Below are 15761 nucleotides of genomic sequence, written 5' to 3'. Positions count from 1 at the left end.
CCAGCAGGTGGCGCTGAGACGGGAGGGCTAGCTGTGCTAGTCGTCGGAGTCACTGTAACATTCCCAAAATTGTAGTCTGCTGCAAGTTTCTTAAGAGCAGCGACGTAAGCGGTCACTGACTCTTCCGGCTGGTGATCTCGCCGTCGGAGCTTGCAACGGCTGAACAGTTCTGCCGGCCGGGGATCAAAATGTGCTTGGAGAAAACCCACGATCTCCTCGAAACTCAACTTACTTGGATATTTGGGAGCCACCCATGCCTTGACCGTTTCAAATGTGGAGGGACCACACAGAGTTAACAGAACGGCCCGCTTCGTGGTGTCATCCCTTATGCCATTGGCCTCGAAGTAGTAGATGAGCCGCTCCGACCAAGATGACCAGCCCTTTCCCGAGAACGCTTCCATGATGCCGTGAGTCGCCATCTTCTCAAAGCCGCAGGTTCGTTTCTCTCAACACAAGCTTTACTGCCAGCTTTACAGTGTGGACAGTGCGTCCATCGCGGTTGTCAATCCAGGAACAAGTGCCCGAGCTCTCGCTGGCACGCGATTGTCACGAGGCTGGCGGCATCGGCTGCTTAGTCCACCTGCCGGTGGCGCCGGTACATAACACCAAGTGAGAACCCATTGAGAGGCACACGGGGCAACATTTGACGTCCGAGGTAATAGATGCACTCTCTTGCTTCAATCTCAACGTCAGCTAGGTATACAGCGTCACGACAGACAACGGTGTTAACATGGTGAAAGCTGTTCGTCTCCTCACTAAAATGAACGAGAAATGTTCTGACTCCGAAGGAGAGGTCGGCTCCAGGGACCCTGAAGTTGAGTCTCACGCTCTGCAATCTCTACTAGAGAATCTTGAATGCACACTCTCTGATGATTCAGGCTTGGTAGAACGGATAAGGTGCGCCGCTCACACGCTGCAGCTGGCAGTTAGCGATGCCTTCAAAGGCTCGGGCTACGGGCACATTGTTGAAGAAAGCCGTGCGCTTCTTAAGAGACTACGTGTCCAATTGGTTGTGTCCTTGATCAGAGGGCTAGGGTTGAACAAACCAGTGCTTGATTGTCCGACGCGGTGGATGTCCACGCTGCGTATGCGCACCAGGCTATTTGAACTAGGAGGCTTCGCTGGAGGCTTCCTCTTTAAAGAAGAAAGCTCTAGGTGAACTGAAGACGTATGGGCGGAAGTCGAAATCCTCGCAGTGTCACTTTGCCCGGCAGAACTGGCGACGAATTCATTGCAGAGGGAACATCTCACTGTAGGAGATTTCTACGGAGCATGGCTGAGATGTTCCATGGACACTTCGAAGATATCGTCGCTGTTAGTAAAGGTCTTGGTACAGTCAATGAAAAAGAGGGAGCGACAACCTCTTGACATGGACGTCTGTGCAGCAGTGTACATGGATCCCCGGTACCGCCTTCTTCTCACTCCTGAAAAAAAGTGCCAGGCTATGTTACATTTGACAAAGACATGGAGGCGGATTACAGCTCTGCAATGCGAGCAAGATTCTACACTTTCTTCTAAAACTGCGGCGGCTCCAGAAGATCCAGAGTACGCCCTGGAAGTGCTCCTCAAAAAAAGAGAGGTTTAGGCTGGCGTGCACGTTCGAGGTACCAGCAGCCCACTTGATACAGCTTGCCTCAAGGAACTGTTACAATGAGCCGCGGCTTTCAAGATACGCTAACGTGTTGCGGTTCTGCGAGGAGAGAAGGGAACGCCATCCAGAACTCTACACATTGGGGAAAGTAGCCGTGGGAGTGCCTACGACCCAGGTCAGAGTGGAACGGGTCTTTTATCATCTGAAGTTCATTTATTGTCTCCGAGGTGCCACCTTTCTCCGGATATGCTTGACGACGTCCTGCTTTTTCGGTCAGCTGCCTGGCATTGAGCTGCCCTTCCACCCACGTCCCGAGGTGTCCTAGAACTAGCTCGTTCGTTCCACACAATAATGTGCGCCTCTGCTTTTAATATGTAACACTTGTATAAAATCATATTTTATATTTTGCTCTCGTCACTTGTTTTTGTAGCATATGAGTACGAACCTGTTCGAACGGTTTGAACCTTTATTTTTTCACTCCAGAGTTGAACCGGAGCTGAACCGTCTTACCTGAACCGGAACGAAAACAGGAACGAAAAAGATTTCGGTTCGACAGCCTGGTACTATTAGAGATCCAACCTCTTACTTATTTTTCAAATTCGAAATTCACTCTAGCTTTCGTTTAGTCTAAGCATTAAAAAAAATATCTCTGTCAGCTCAAAAATTGCAAAGACGATTTCTGATCAAAGCATATGTGCATTTCAGGATGATTAACTTGTGATTTCGAAAATACCGCTAACCTTCATTCGCTCGTCATGTGCCGAGATCTGTTTGTCTGCATGCACTGCCTAAAATCACATTAAACAGTGCGTCGTACGCTCTAAAAAAAGTTTATGCGTCTCTTTCACGCACAACACTCGGAAAGCCAATCACCGCAACTTACAGAGGCAGCTCAGCGAATGACGATGCCGAAACATATGTTTTGACCGAAAAAGGCAGTCTGACTTGTGACATTAAGCAATGCAAAACGTCACGCTTGCATTGCTTACTGTCACAACTCAGACTGCGTTTTTGGGTCTAAACATATGTTTCGGCATCGTCATTCGCTGAGCTGCCTCCGTAAGTTGCGGTGATTGGCTCTCCGAGTGTTGTGCGGGAAAGCAGACTCCAGGGCTTTTTTAGAGTGTATGTATTTAGGTACGAGGAACTTAAATATAATTATGTTGGTTGTTCAGCCAAGGGGGGTCATTTTTTAGTTGCATTCATTGGCCTTATAACAGGAATAAATTGTGACACCCAACCGTGCGTGTGCATGACGTATATTAATATATTATGCTTATATGAGGGGAGGGGGGCGGTTTCTATGAGTGCTGTGCAGGTCTTGATTCAGAATCTGAAGTATTTAATGGTTGGCTTGGTTGTGTAGATAATACTGATTTGAAAGTTTAGAACATTACTCAACCCTTGTCAGCTGACGCAAATATGAACGACACTGGTGTTCAATTCGAGCTCTACTTACTTCAGCCTAATAAGAAGATGCACCCAGAAGACTTCAGTGGCTGGTATAAAGGTTTACCCTGGAATGTCCATTGAAATTCCGATTCGAGGCATGCATCGCGACCCGGAATTCTTTCCCGAACCTGAGTGCTTCAAGCCAGAAAGGTTGGTGCTTCCATTCCAAGATTTTCACATGTTGCGAACACAAAAGCGGCACAATCAACATTAAATTATCACTGCACCCTAACCACAGGAAAAAGGAATTGAATTTCTGAAGTTCCTCTCATGTCGAAAGTTCACATTATTGATTGTGCAAAAATTGCATAGTTACGGTAATTTTTAGCTGGAACGAGTGTTGTCCTAATCAGTTGCGTGTAAGCCTACTCTGTCATGTATAATATCTTATTCACCTAAGTGCAGCGAGCACTGCTGTGACTATCAAGATGACCATGCTGAAAAGCAATATTGGACTGAGGTAACAGTTCGGGTTTCACACTTCGTCGGAGGATTTTACAAAAAAAAAACAGAAAAAAAAGAAACAAAAAAACATGCAGTTAGTTTTGTGTTGTGTAATATTTGATAAGGGCTGGGCAATATGAGGCCATCAGATTCGGGGCAATCCCATAAATAATATTTTACACGTTTTACCCTCAATTTTTTAATTATTTTATTCGGAAGAATATGCTTTTAAAATATCTTTATAAATAGAAAGTTACATAGATTTTTAAGCGAAAACATGATTTCACGAAAGTTTCACAGAATGGTACTACGATATTAATGTTTTGTCACATTAGTATTGTAGTGCCATTCAATGAAACTCTGCTGAAACCATTTTTTTTTCGCCTAAAAATTGATGTAACTTTCTATTCATAAAACTATTTTAAGAGCACATTCTTTTGCATAATATAATATATAAAATTGAGGCGTAAAGCGCTAAAATTTTTATATAAATCATAATATACCGAGCTGTAAAAGGCCATGAAACAGATGAGACTTATCCTGTTTAAAAAAACAAAAAATCCGTTCTTTTCTAAAATTATTTACTTTCCCTGTTCAAAACCGACGATAAGGTAGGTACAAACAGTAAGAAAAACAAAAACTGATTTCTATAAAAATAAAACAATGTTGGCCAAGAGTTAACAGCCCTTCCGGCCATGGGTCTTCTGGGGCCTGATCAGTTTCGGCGTTAGTTTAAGCAGGTAGTATAGTTGGCTTCTGAACTAAACTTGTGTTCGATTCTATACCTTAATAAGAATAAAGAGACTTGATGTTCGTTATCATAATCCAAATCAGCGTGCGTGCCACTCTATTCATATATAATGTTCTCAAAAAGTCATTCAAAAAAGAACGCACATCATCCATTTTTAGCAAAACCTGCATGTTTCACCAAACACGCGCTAATCTACAATTTGGGTGCAGTATTAATACCTTTTTATTGCAAATTGCACGTTTGTAGCCTGCAGTGTTGCCTTAATCCAGTACGACTGATTACGCGTTTTTATTTTTAGATTCCTGCCAGAGAACAAGGAGGCTCTTGTCCCGTACACGTACCTGGCGTTCGGTGCCGGGCCCCGAAACTGCGTTGGTCAGAGGATGGGAATGTTACAAACCAAGGCGACGCTTGCTTGTCTTCTCCAAAATATCAAATTTCAGAGGTGCAGTGAAACCCAGGTATGTGTATATAATTTCTGGAATATCGACAAGTTATCAAGAAATAAAACTGAAAGTGACTGCGACTCCCTGTGACAAAAATATTGATGTCGTGTTCTAAGCAATTCATAAACTGGCTCAGCCGTTTCAAACTTTTTCTAAACAGAAATCGCACAGAAAAACGCCCCGTGGGCGAAAAGTGCACGAAACCTTTTTACTTCACTTATAGTTGACAATTATAAAACGTTCGCATAAAATATCTTATCTTTTAGAACGTATACTCCTTACCCATGGCTGACCACAATGCTGTAAATTTAAATAAAAAATAAATATTTTAGACCCAGTTATTGAGACCAAATCGAAGTCTAGTCGGTTTTATCAGATCTTTGTTTTCTTCACGCGTAAGTGTTTAAACCGCGTAGCGTTACCAGAAATTTCGAAGCTGACTCATGAACCGGAAACAATCCACCTTACTGCCTTGCTTATACTTTTTACAAACTAAATTAAGACCTCAAGGCTTAATGAAAACCGCTTCAACATTTGCTTCAAAACGGCTAGCGATCACATAATGGTCGATTTATGTGATTACTAACACTCAGCAAATTTCGACCGGCTTATCCGCAGTATAAATAATGTATAACATACGTACCTCTGCCAGACGGCTAAGTTGAAGGCCTTCAGAACAAACTCATTTAAAAGATGAGCGAATGTGCGCACGCCGAATGCCGTGAGATCGCGAGCTGACTCGCCGATTCTGTAAATGTGTTCGTTAGGAAGGCCTTTAACGTACACGTCCAACATTGGTTTAAGTCTGTGTTTGTTAAAGAATACCTTATTGGGGAATATTTGCAATATACAATGGGGTAATTTAACAAATGACGAACTTGTTAGTGATATGCCACACGACGACAGAATACGTCGTCTGTTGCAGCAAACCGGCATTCAATTGTTATAGCTCCTAGGCGTTTGTTCTCTCCATCAGAATGGGTGTTGTTTACAATTTACTCTATTTTTCAGGTGCCCTTGAAGTTGAAGGCAAGATCTTTGTCTCTGCAATCCGCTGAACCAGTGAAACTGAGATGTGTCCCTCGCGTTCGATGACGGAGAAATGGCGAAGATAAAAACAAGAAAGCGGGAAGGAATGTTCCGGTTTTAATATGTCGTTGAAGGGGTCATCGATTACGCTGCGCGAACAGCTGAAAGTTGTATCATTCTTCATTGTTGTGGGAGTTCATCTCCGGAAATAAAGGTAAACATATGCTTGGTATAAAAATACAACTTTGGGAAAATATAACATTGATTGATCAGTACTGGAGCGCAATAAAAGTTTGGCCGCATGACACATTAGCATATTTTTGTACAGCAAATGAAATGGCTGCCTTATAGCCAACGAAACATGCTTGTTGTGTAAAGTTAGTGAAGATAATAGGCACTGGAGGAAGCCAGCCACCCGAGTTAAGTACTTATTTCAAACATTTTTGTTCTTATTCTACTTATTAAAAGCACGACAAAAGAAATCGAAACACGCATGTGATCTCGCTACACGACTGTCTCCTTCCGAAGGATGAAGTTCGCCTGCTATGATCACCAATGCTATGGCAACGAAGCGTTTGCTGAATTGACGCACACGCGAATGCAGTTTGAAGCCAGCAATGGCTGACGCTATCTTATAAATACAGCCTGCAAGTCAATTAAGCAACGGTAACCAAAGCAGTTGTACTTACGAGCATTCAACCAAAACACGATGGAAGGCAGCGTGCGCAGACTCAAGGCAGAGGTTATCCGCCATTTTTAATCTTGCTAATGAGATACAGTATATCGCTTTAATTTTTGATTAGTTAGAACGGTCACAATAACGTGGCAGTGAGATATTGAAAGCAGCGTGACAATACAAAGCTATAAAACCATCAATTTGTTTTCTTTCTTTAATTCTTGAGAAAGGTTGAAACAATGTAACGTTGAACTATTTCTTAGCGCAACTAGGAAGGGAATGAACCGCATTTTTAAAGAAGTAATTAGTGAAGATAGTCAGTTTTATTTATGGCGGACGAATTTGTAAATGTAAGCCATTACATTTTTGAAGGAATAACCACAATTTTGGAGACCGCTACGAGCCACCCAAGCCTATCCAAAGCCTCGGGAGCGTCACGTAACCTCTGGAAGGACACAGGGGTCGCGTTCCGAAGTTCACTAAATCTTACTTTATGGTAAGGGCTTTGTACCTTGGCGCTCTGAGACCTACCCGCGTCCAGTGTTTTTCAATCAGTGTTGTCACGTGACGCGACCGGCCGGAGTAACTCGGATCCATTTGGGCAAGATTTGGAGCACAGCCAAGGACGCGGGGGGGGCTTAGTCCCGTCTATGGTCATGGAAAGGCTGGGATGGTTCATAGCATTCTCTAGGGTTCATTATAAGGTGAAAGGGGGAACAGTACCACCGCGCGAGCGTTCCTTTCCGAGCAGCTTACATCAGGAGTTTTGAAGTAGCATTAATTTGAAACAAACAAACAGCAACACATGAGACGACGCGGAGGAGACTCGAAAGGTAGCGTATGTCTCCACACAGAGACAGAAGATGAAACGAATACAAAGAGACGATGCAATCTCTCAATTTCGAAATGACGCGCTGCAGTGGCGCTTACATCAATGACTGCGCGTAAACCATTCATAAAATAATTTGTTTGCCCAAAATTTGGGTTGTCGTACTCACACTCAGCTGCGTCATGAGCCTCATGACGAATGTTATCGTAATTCATAGACAACCCACAATAGCATTTTCTGCATCCATGATTTTTTTTTCACGCAGTGCTGAGATGCAGTATTTCGTCAACGGGGCAGTTGAAATCGATATCATGCCATTTCTCTCCGAAGCCAAAGAAGTCCCATGATGCAACGCGAGAGACAGACGCAAAGTTGTTAATACCATCCGTGTCTGTTTTGATAGCAGTGACCAGCCCGGAAAGTCGAGGTTTGGATCCAAGGTTAAGGGGCTGCAGGCCAAGGGACATACGATTTCATCTTGATTCTCTCTGGCCGGGGGCGCTGTTCATTCATGCGTCGTCGTCTGTTTACCGTGTTGGTGGGCGAGCCTCGGTTTTCTGTTTCTCCTCGTGCTGTTCTCAACCGCTGGCCGAGTGGTCCTCTTAAAAGTGGCCAGGGACACGACGATACAGAGGCAGTGCGTCTCACGCGCGAAGCAACACTGGCCTGATCACATATTTCTTTCGAGTAATACCCTCTCACCTTAGCTTAGGTAATGGTTTGGCGGACCGAAAAGAGCTTCGAAATTGGGTGTGTTTACATACATTTACAATGTTTATACATTTTCACGTAGTTTCAAAGCCTTGGCAAAAAACTTGGCGTAAGTTGTTTTAAAAATGACTTGAACTTAAAAATGACGTAAGGTGGTCAAACTGGGTCCCGGAAGAAATGTCCCCGGAAACAATGTCCCCGGTAAAAAAAAATCCCAAAAAATATGTCCCCACAAAAAAAAAAATAAAAAAATAAAAGGCCTCAGGTGGAAAGTGGGAAAAAATGTCCCCAAAGCGTTACTGCCCAGGATCGAGTCGGTGCTCCTCCCAAGAAGAGGTGTGCAAGCCACGCTTGGTCGAAATGCAAAGCCGTCTTCACAGCCTCTGCGAAAGGTACGCCACTGGGGCAATCGGAATTGAGGATTTCACGTGTGCCGTCGGCCGTACGATCCGCTTTTGACCTTTGTGCATGAATCTAGTGTGTCATTTCATTCCTTATTTTGTAACATTACATCTCGACTGTTTTTTGTTTTTTTTCTCAGTTTGAAATAAACATTTATAACACTTCTAGCCAAAACCAAATTACTTTGTTTGGGGAAATTTGAGAGGTACTTGTGTACCATTTACAAATAGGTAAAAAGCGCGACACGTTTATCACGTACAAGCGATCGCCACTTTTTTCTATCTTTCTCATAGAAACGAAAGATTGTCATCACAGTCATGATAGGTACTGAAATTGCTCATTTGGGGATATAATGCAGACGGCAAAATTTCGTTCCCGGTAATACTCTTTCTAAGTAAAATGTGAAAATGCGCCGATGTTGTGTTCGCGCTAACAGTGTCGCGATGTGTACCTCGGGTAATCGTATATTTCCCTATTTGTTCGGGCAGTTTTTTCTTACTTGCCACACGGTGCCTTGTTTCCCAAGGACATATGACCGGACCGCCCGAAGGCCATGAGGATCAGGGAAGCTCAGGGATAGAGAATCCTTTAGGGACATTTTTTCCTACTTTCCACTTGGGGCCTTTTTTTCCTGGGACATTTTGTACGGGCACTTCTTTTCCTGGGACATCTTTTCCGGAGACATTTTTTCCTACACCCTGTCAAACTGGACGTTATTTAGACGATCGGACTCTAAAACAAAACCTACGCAGCTAATTTTGAACTTTTAGAATACTTGCAAGGTAACAGGTTTGGGCAGAAATACTCCAAAATGCATTTGGAAATACTAACACTGGGATACATTAAAATAGTAGGTAAAATGCTGATACTAAAATATATCTGTAAAAATGTATGGCGATTCGTATCGGAAATACATTTTTAATAGAGGCAAAAAGTCTGGAAATACAAATACAGGAATACATTTTAGGGAGGACAAATATACAAATACAGAAATACTGACACTGCAATACATTTTTCAAAATTGTTTGAGACACCAACTGAAATGAAGCTTGAAGTGAAAGTTTTTGATCCCGAAATTGCTTGACCGTAGGCTTGGCACTTTGCCTTGGAGCCTTGGAGGTAGTGCTTTCGGATGACAAGGAGTCTTCAATGGGCTCAAAAAAAAAAAGAAAGACGTTCCATCAAGGACTGTCCATGGTCCCTTCCCTAACATCCTGTCTGTCTAACCAGGGATGCGAAAAGACTTTGACCTCTTAATAAATTCTATCCGTTTCATACATAGCGTCCAATGCTGGGAAAGGTACTGAAGTAGTGCGCATGAAGAAACACATAAAACAAAATGTGTTCCTCCTCGTGTTTCGTGGACGAGCGGTACAAGGCGCTGCTCTAGCGATACCGACGTCTCGGTGGCGGTGGTTGAAATCCACTTAAAGTGCAAAGCTTTATTTTTTTAGACGTATCTGTGCAAGATTGTGCGAACTGCGGAAGTGCATATTTCAATTCCTCTTTTCTTGTTGCTTTTTATTTATAAGGCCTCGTCCAAACGGAAGAACGGTCGAGATCCAGGGCGTCTGTACTTAAAGCCGTTTAATTACATGGTAGCGTGAAAATCAGAGTGTACCTTGAGAGTGCGGTGGAGGGTCCATTATATAACGAATACTGGGATTAGTGGACCGCACTGGCCATTGTTCAGACGGCTTGGCATTCCCTCGCGTGATGTGACTTCATGGAAGCCTCCTTCAATATATGTTCAATGTTAGATCAAAAAGAAATTATATTACGAAATATAGGAAAAAGGTTGATTACTTTAGGTGTTTTCATTGATTTCAGTAAAGCGTTTGATGTCTTAAATCATACAGTACTACTTATAAAACTTAGTCGATATGGCGTCCGCGGTGTACCACTTGCCTTACTTCACCCGTATCTAACAAATAGGAAACAGTGTGTAGCTATTGATGGTTTTTGCTCTTCTTCCCAAAGTGTTCTTTGTGGTGTACCACAGGGAAGTATACTTGGACCTGTTCTATTTAACGTCTACATCAATGACCTAGTAAACATCGATAACCAAGTGCAGTTCGTTATATATGCGGACGATACGAGTATGTTTTTCTCTGCGGCCGATGCTGATACACTGTTATGCCAAGCCAATTCTACTCCTACCAAATTCGCATTGTGGTCTGATACAAACGGCCTTAAGGTAAATACAATGAACTCTAAAGCAATCTTATTCAGATAAAAAAATTAACCCATCTCAATATATTACACTCTCTCACTAGGTACGTCGTCTATCGAAATGGTCAGCCAGCATAAAACTTTAGGTGTATTTTTTTCAGAGAATATGACGTGGGATTGTCATGTAAATTATTTAACAGCTAAACTTTCTCGGATCGTTGGTATTGTTTCTCGTTGTCGCAATGCTTTACCACTCAACACTAAACTTAAAATTTATTACGCATTATTTCAATCCCACTTGAGCTATTTTCACCTTGTGTGGGCTGCTACAACAAAAACAAACCTTAAAACATCCTATTACTACAAAAGAAAATAATCCGAAATATTGCTGATGTTTCCTACACAGACCACACAGAACCCTTATTTTTAAAATATCAAATAATTCCGGCTGAACGCTTGTATGAGTATCGTTTGCTTTGTTCCATTCGTTTCTCCTCCACACTATTCATCGATTTCTTATTAACTATTTCTGAGCTTGTAAGGCATAGCAGTGATGTCAACATACGCCGCAGAGAGCCATGGGCCCTCCCTTGTTCCCGCACAAACTACAACTTAAACTCTTTACATTATAATGTACCACTTGTTTTAAATAAATTCCTCACAAACAACATAAACATATACACGATGAGCAAACAAGACTTGCGCTCTTATATCTTCGTTGTTCCCTAACTTAGTGTTATAATGTTTACAAAGTTCAAATGTTACGCTAGTAGAGTGTTGCGCACTACCAAGCTGCTGCCAATGTAATTTAATAAGGGTCCCAGACCCAGTCAAGCTGTCTCAACAGCTTTTTGTCTGGGACTCCTTGCAGTGTTTCTTTAAAATAAAGCTTTGATTGATTGATTGAAAGGCTGAATACTCGCCGGTGTATGGAAGTCATCCAGACGGCAGTATCTCGCTGCTCTGGTGCCGGTGCCCCCATGAAACGAGAGTGATTCAGACGCGCACACAACTCACGGCACTCGACGTCAGGATCGAGTGGTTTCCTTTTCGAGAAAAGCAGGGGCCTCGGAATACAGCCACGGGCATGTGCGTCGTCTACTTAGCCGACCAAGATTAAAGTGCCTCAGGCAGACGGAGCCAACCAAGTTAACGGTCTCGCCGGCAGAAGAAACCAGACGCGTCGGAATGCAGCCAGACACAACTTATCATCGGCACGGTTAATTCTTGAGCATTGTTTCACTTTGAAGCCATAAGGCCGATTTCAACACCAGACATAACAGAAGGCAGTTCACAACACGGTCCGTCTGCTCGAAACTTTCACGTTGCGAAGTCTTCGCTTCGGGGACGCCACTTTGCCAGACAGACACTGCGGCTTGTACTTCGCGACAGTACGGTCCCACACTCCGGTGTCGTTACTGACCGTCTCCAGGACTTCACGGACCGACGTTTCCGGGAAACGCATTCTTGAACTCGCGTACACGTTGGCGATCACCTGCTTGCATTCTTTCGAGATCTTCGCACAGCACAGGATAGCAGGGTAGGAGAGGACATGACGTCTGCCGCGTAGCCTCCATAAGCATGCTCCCTTGACGCCTCACCTCTTTCTCATTTTCCTCCTTGCTCTCCTCACTTACAGGCCAACGTGACCACATCACGTGACCGTAGCTAGCCTTTGTTTGGCCTTCGATCTGATAAAACCTGGCGGACGGAGCGTGCGCAAGCTTGCGAGGAATCCTTTTTCAATCAACCATCCATCTCACATGTGACATGTCACGCGCACCAATTGCCAGAGAGATCTACGGTCACGTTGGCCACAACATCGTTTAAGCATTTTATGACTAGGCTTCACCAATATTGCAACGCGCCCCTTCCCAGTACTTATAACCTCCTTGCCGCAGGGGGAGCCGCACAACCCGAAAACCAGAAGCGGCTGTTGCACGGACGAAACCGGGAAATAATTTACAGCAGTTTGCATTATCTTTTCCTTTTACTGAAAAAAAATTGGTGTTCCGTCGAAATCATAACGCTAGTATCAGTTACTAGCTCCGAAGATGCACATTTTTCGACTTTTTGTTTTTCTTTTGCAGGGCAGCACTATTTTGTGGGGCGAACGTAGGCGGTCGGCAGTACAAACCGGTGAACTAGCTTTGGCTGCTTTGCACGCTATGTATGAAGCGGAGGGGACGTCCCTGGCAACATTTATCACATGATGTCACTGTGGAATGAACTGGTATTCTTTATCTGTAAGTGTCGCCTTGAACAAGAAACTTTACCACGCTGCTGAATGAAAAGACGATGCGTACTTTCGTTGTAGGTTACCTCGTTGAAGATCGTGCGGGCGGTGCCATTTCGAATATTTAAGAATAGTGGACCACCTGAAGCATCCTGAAACACATGTCTTATTATCTTCTGTTCCGGTTGAAAAAAACAATACGGTGGCTTCCCTTTTGTGAAGCTCCTTCCTGCCAACCCTCCGCCACCGGCGCATGGATTGCAGTCCTCAAGTTTCGCATCATCCAAAAAGAGACCTCGTGGATTGCGACCTGATATTGCCGGCACAGGCGCGAGCTCTCCGAAAAATAGCGCGCTCGAGACGAATCGCAGGTGTACGAAGACTGTGTCGGCACAGCGAGGCCACGTCTGGTCTCCTTCCTGGGTTTCGGATCACCAGAGCCGCGGGTCGCGTTCACGTCGGCTGATGACGTACCCTTGAGCCGTGCAATATTACCGGCGCAGACGCAGACGGCTTCAAATATATGTTGAAGTTCACTGCGTGAGTCATGCTACTATTTCAAATGAACAGGCTCGTGCTGCGACGGACTGTGACTCAGTTTTGAGGCTTTGCCGGCTGGGTGCACTGTGTACGCTAAGGGAAGAGAGACGGTTAGCAGTGGGCATTGGATGCGACCGAACAATGACTCAAGAAGTCCCTACCTAAGGAGTTGCGGCAGAAGATGCTCTGACTTAGGCAGGCTGAAGTGAGGGTGGGCGCAAATGCTAGATCGGGGATCACAAGATATATGGACGCCATTTAATTGCTAAATTTTGCTGGGAGTCTACGGGGCAAAAGGTCATTTTATTTCCTAACTCAGGCCATAAGAGCTCATTGATGTGCATGAATAATTTCCGTAAGGTGTGAATGATGATCTTTCCATAACCACCAGTTTTATTCCGATAGGTGAAATATTTATTTAACGCAAAAAACGGTAAACTTAGCCATCTCGGACGATGCTGCTTGTCTGGCAACCCTGCTTTCTCCTTTCGACGTTTGCGATTCCCGGAGCGAGAAAGAAGCGAGAAAGGCTACGTCAAGGCGTTCGTTGCTGCAATGGAAGGAGATAGGAGGAAAGGCGCATGGGTCAACAGAGTTGCAACAAAGCGGGCGTCTGCTCTCGTGCAGGCAGCTTTGGCGCATATCCTTTTCCAATCCTTGCTTTCAGGCGCCTCCATTAAATTGCAAACACTCTGCACGATTTCAGTTGCGCCCACCGTCACTGGAGCCGCCCTACTCTGAGTCCACTCCTGGCACGCCACCTGGTTTGAATCCCCGACTACGCAACACTTCTTAGAGGAGAGAAGAGGGCTCATAGAAATATAGTTTAGGGAATCGAACTGAACCTTGGTCAGCATAGTAACAATGCCCCATCATCTCCCTGACCCTAATGCCCTAAAAAAAATAATTAAGCGTTTGTACTTGTATTTTTTTTCAGGGGGGGGGGGGGGGGATTAATTTTCAAGAAATGTAACGAAATACTTTTCATCATGATTGTATCGCGATACCAAGAAACATTCCAAATGTATTTCGATACAGGAATACAGATACTTGTGAAAAAAATGTATCGCGATACAGAAATACAGATACGAAATGTATTTCCGAAATACTATATTTGTATCGCGATACTGCCAAAGTCTGCAGGGTGGTAATTGTTTTCTACAATGGTGCTTAGCACATTTTGCGCTCAGCAAAGATATCACTTTAAGAGAACCATAAAGAAGAGGACTCGCGTCACCAGCACCAGAAATTGCCCTCAATGGGCTCTCACTGAACTCGGATGCGGAGATAGGTACTTCTTATATGCTCAGCTACTTGAACTTCCGAGGTGTGGGTCCGGCACCGAGGCCTTAGAATTTTAAGAGGCCTTGAAACCTCTTAAAATTTCTTAGAAAGAGAGAACACACTGGCACGCTGGCGCCACCTAGGCAGTGACCCTGGAATTGCATTACGCTAGGGCGAAGGTTTTGCGGAATTTCCGAGCTCAAAGGTGCGTAATGCCTGAGAAGCTGCGTTTATGACGTTGACAAAAACTTTTCAAGCCAAGAGGGAGAGGATGGTGCGCGAGAGAAATAGAAAATATGCGGTACCGCCAAGTTTCCCCTGCTACCCAAGAGATAGCACCAGTGTGCCCTCTCGTTCTAAGAGATATTAAGAGGTTCCAAGGCTCTGTGGCTTAAGAAGTCTCAAGTGTGTGAACGAGCCTTTATGTTTGTTTGCTAGTTTGTTTCACTCGGCTGGTTGTGGGGTTGACGGGTGGAGTCTCTGACGATGTGGGGTGTTTCGTTGTATGCAAGCTCTCGTAAAAATAGGCTTTTGTCCGTGTCTTTTGTTCCCCTTTGTCTTGGTATTCTCTTTCAGCAGGACCGTGCACAATCTCGCCTGCGCCTAAACTCTTACTTCAAGCACATCTTGATGGGTTAAGATCAGAAGAGTAAATGAGGCGGAATTTGTGTGCGGTGTTTTGCGCGCGAGACGCACTTCCTTAGTACCATCCTTTTATTACTGTGTAGCACCCGACAGGACTACTCGGCCACTGCAATATGACAAACGTAAAAAGCACAGGCGCCTCAGCGTACATGGCAGAGACGACGACGCATGTTGTCGCCGGCGCCGGTGTAGATGAAGACGTGTATCGGTGCCCTTTCGCCTGCCACCTCTCAGCCTTAGATCCACTACCTCACTCTCCGGCCAGGGAACCCATTTTACAGCTATCAAGGCAAACATGTGTGGAGATTAAACAATTTGCGTCTATCTTTCGGTATCGTCAATTGTTTCTACTGTCAAGGACATTCGAGTTTTGTAAATACGTTTACACGACTCCTCCTGGTTTACTGTTCGCCGTTCGTGTTTTCGTCATGCCGGCAGAATGCCAGCTCTGTTGGCACGCTCGGGACTGCCTACGCCTATTGACAGTTACTTTTTGCGTGCGCCAAGGACGCCCAAGTGCGCCGCGCAGATAGGGATGAAGCCATTTTTATCG

General features: G+C 44.4%; 1 protein-coding gene across 1 annotated transcript in view; it reads left to right on the top strand.

Annotated features, from left to right (window-relative positions):
* LOC115316323 (cytochrome P450 3A41) overlaps nucleotides 1-4795 on the top strand; it is a 43823-nt gene extending 39028 nt beyond the window's left edge. The window contains exons 12-13 of the mRNA XM_042290686.1: nucleotides 3056-3193; nucleotides 4537-4795. Of these exons, the coding sequence (XP_042146620.1) occupies nucleotides 3056-3193; nucleotides 4537-4774 (376 nt within the window). The 3' untranslated portion in view covers nucleotides 4775-4795. The remainder of the gene's footprint in view (nucleotides 1-3055; nucleotides 3194-4536) is intronic.
* The last annotated feature ends 10966 nt before the right edge of the window (nucleotides 4796-15761 follow it).

This window comes from Ixodes scapularis, unplaced genomic scaffold (assembly GCF_016920785.2).
Source record: "Ixodes scapularis isolate PalLabHiFi unplaced genomic scaffold, ASM1692078v2 PGA_scaffold1__304_contigs__length_218370807, whole genome shotgun sequence".
Classification (NCBI taxonomy): domain Eukaryota; kingdom Metazoa; phylum Arthropoda; class Arachnida; order Ixodida; family Ixodidae; genus Ixodes; species Ixodes scapularis.
This window is presented reverse-complemented; position numbering and strand designations above follow the sequence as displayed.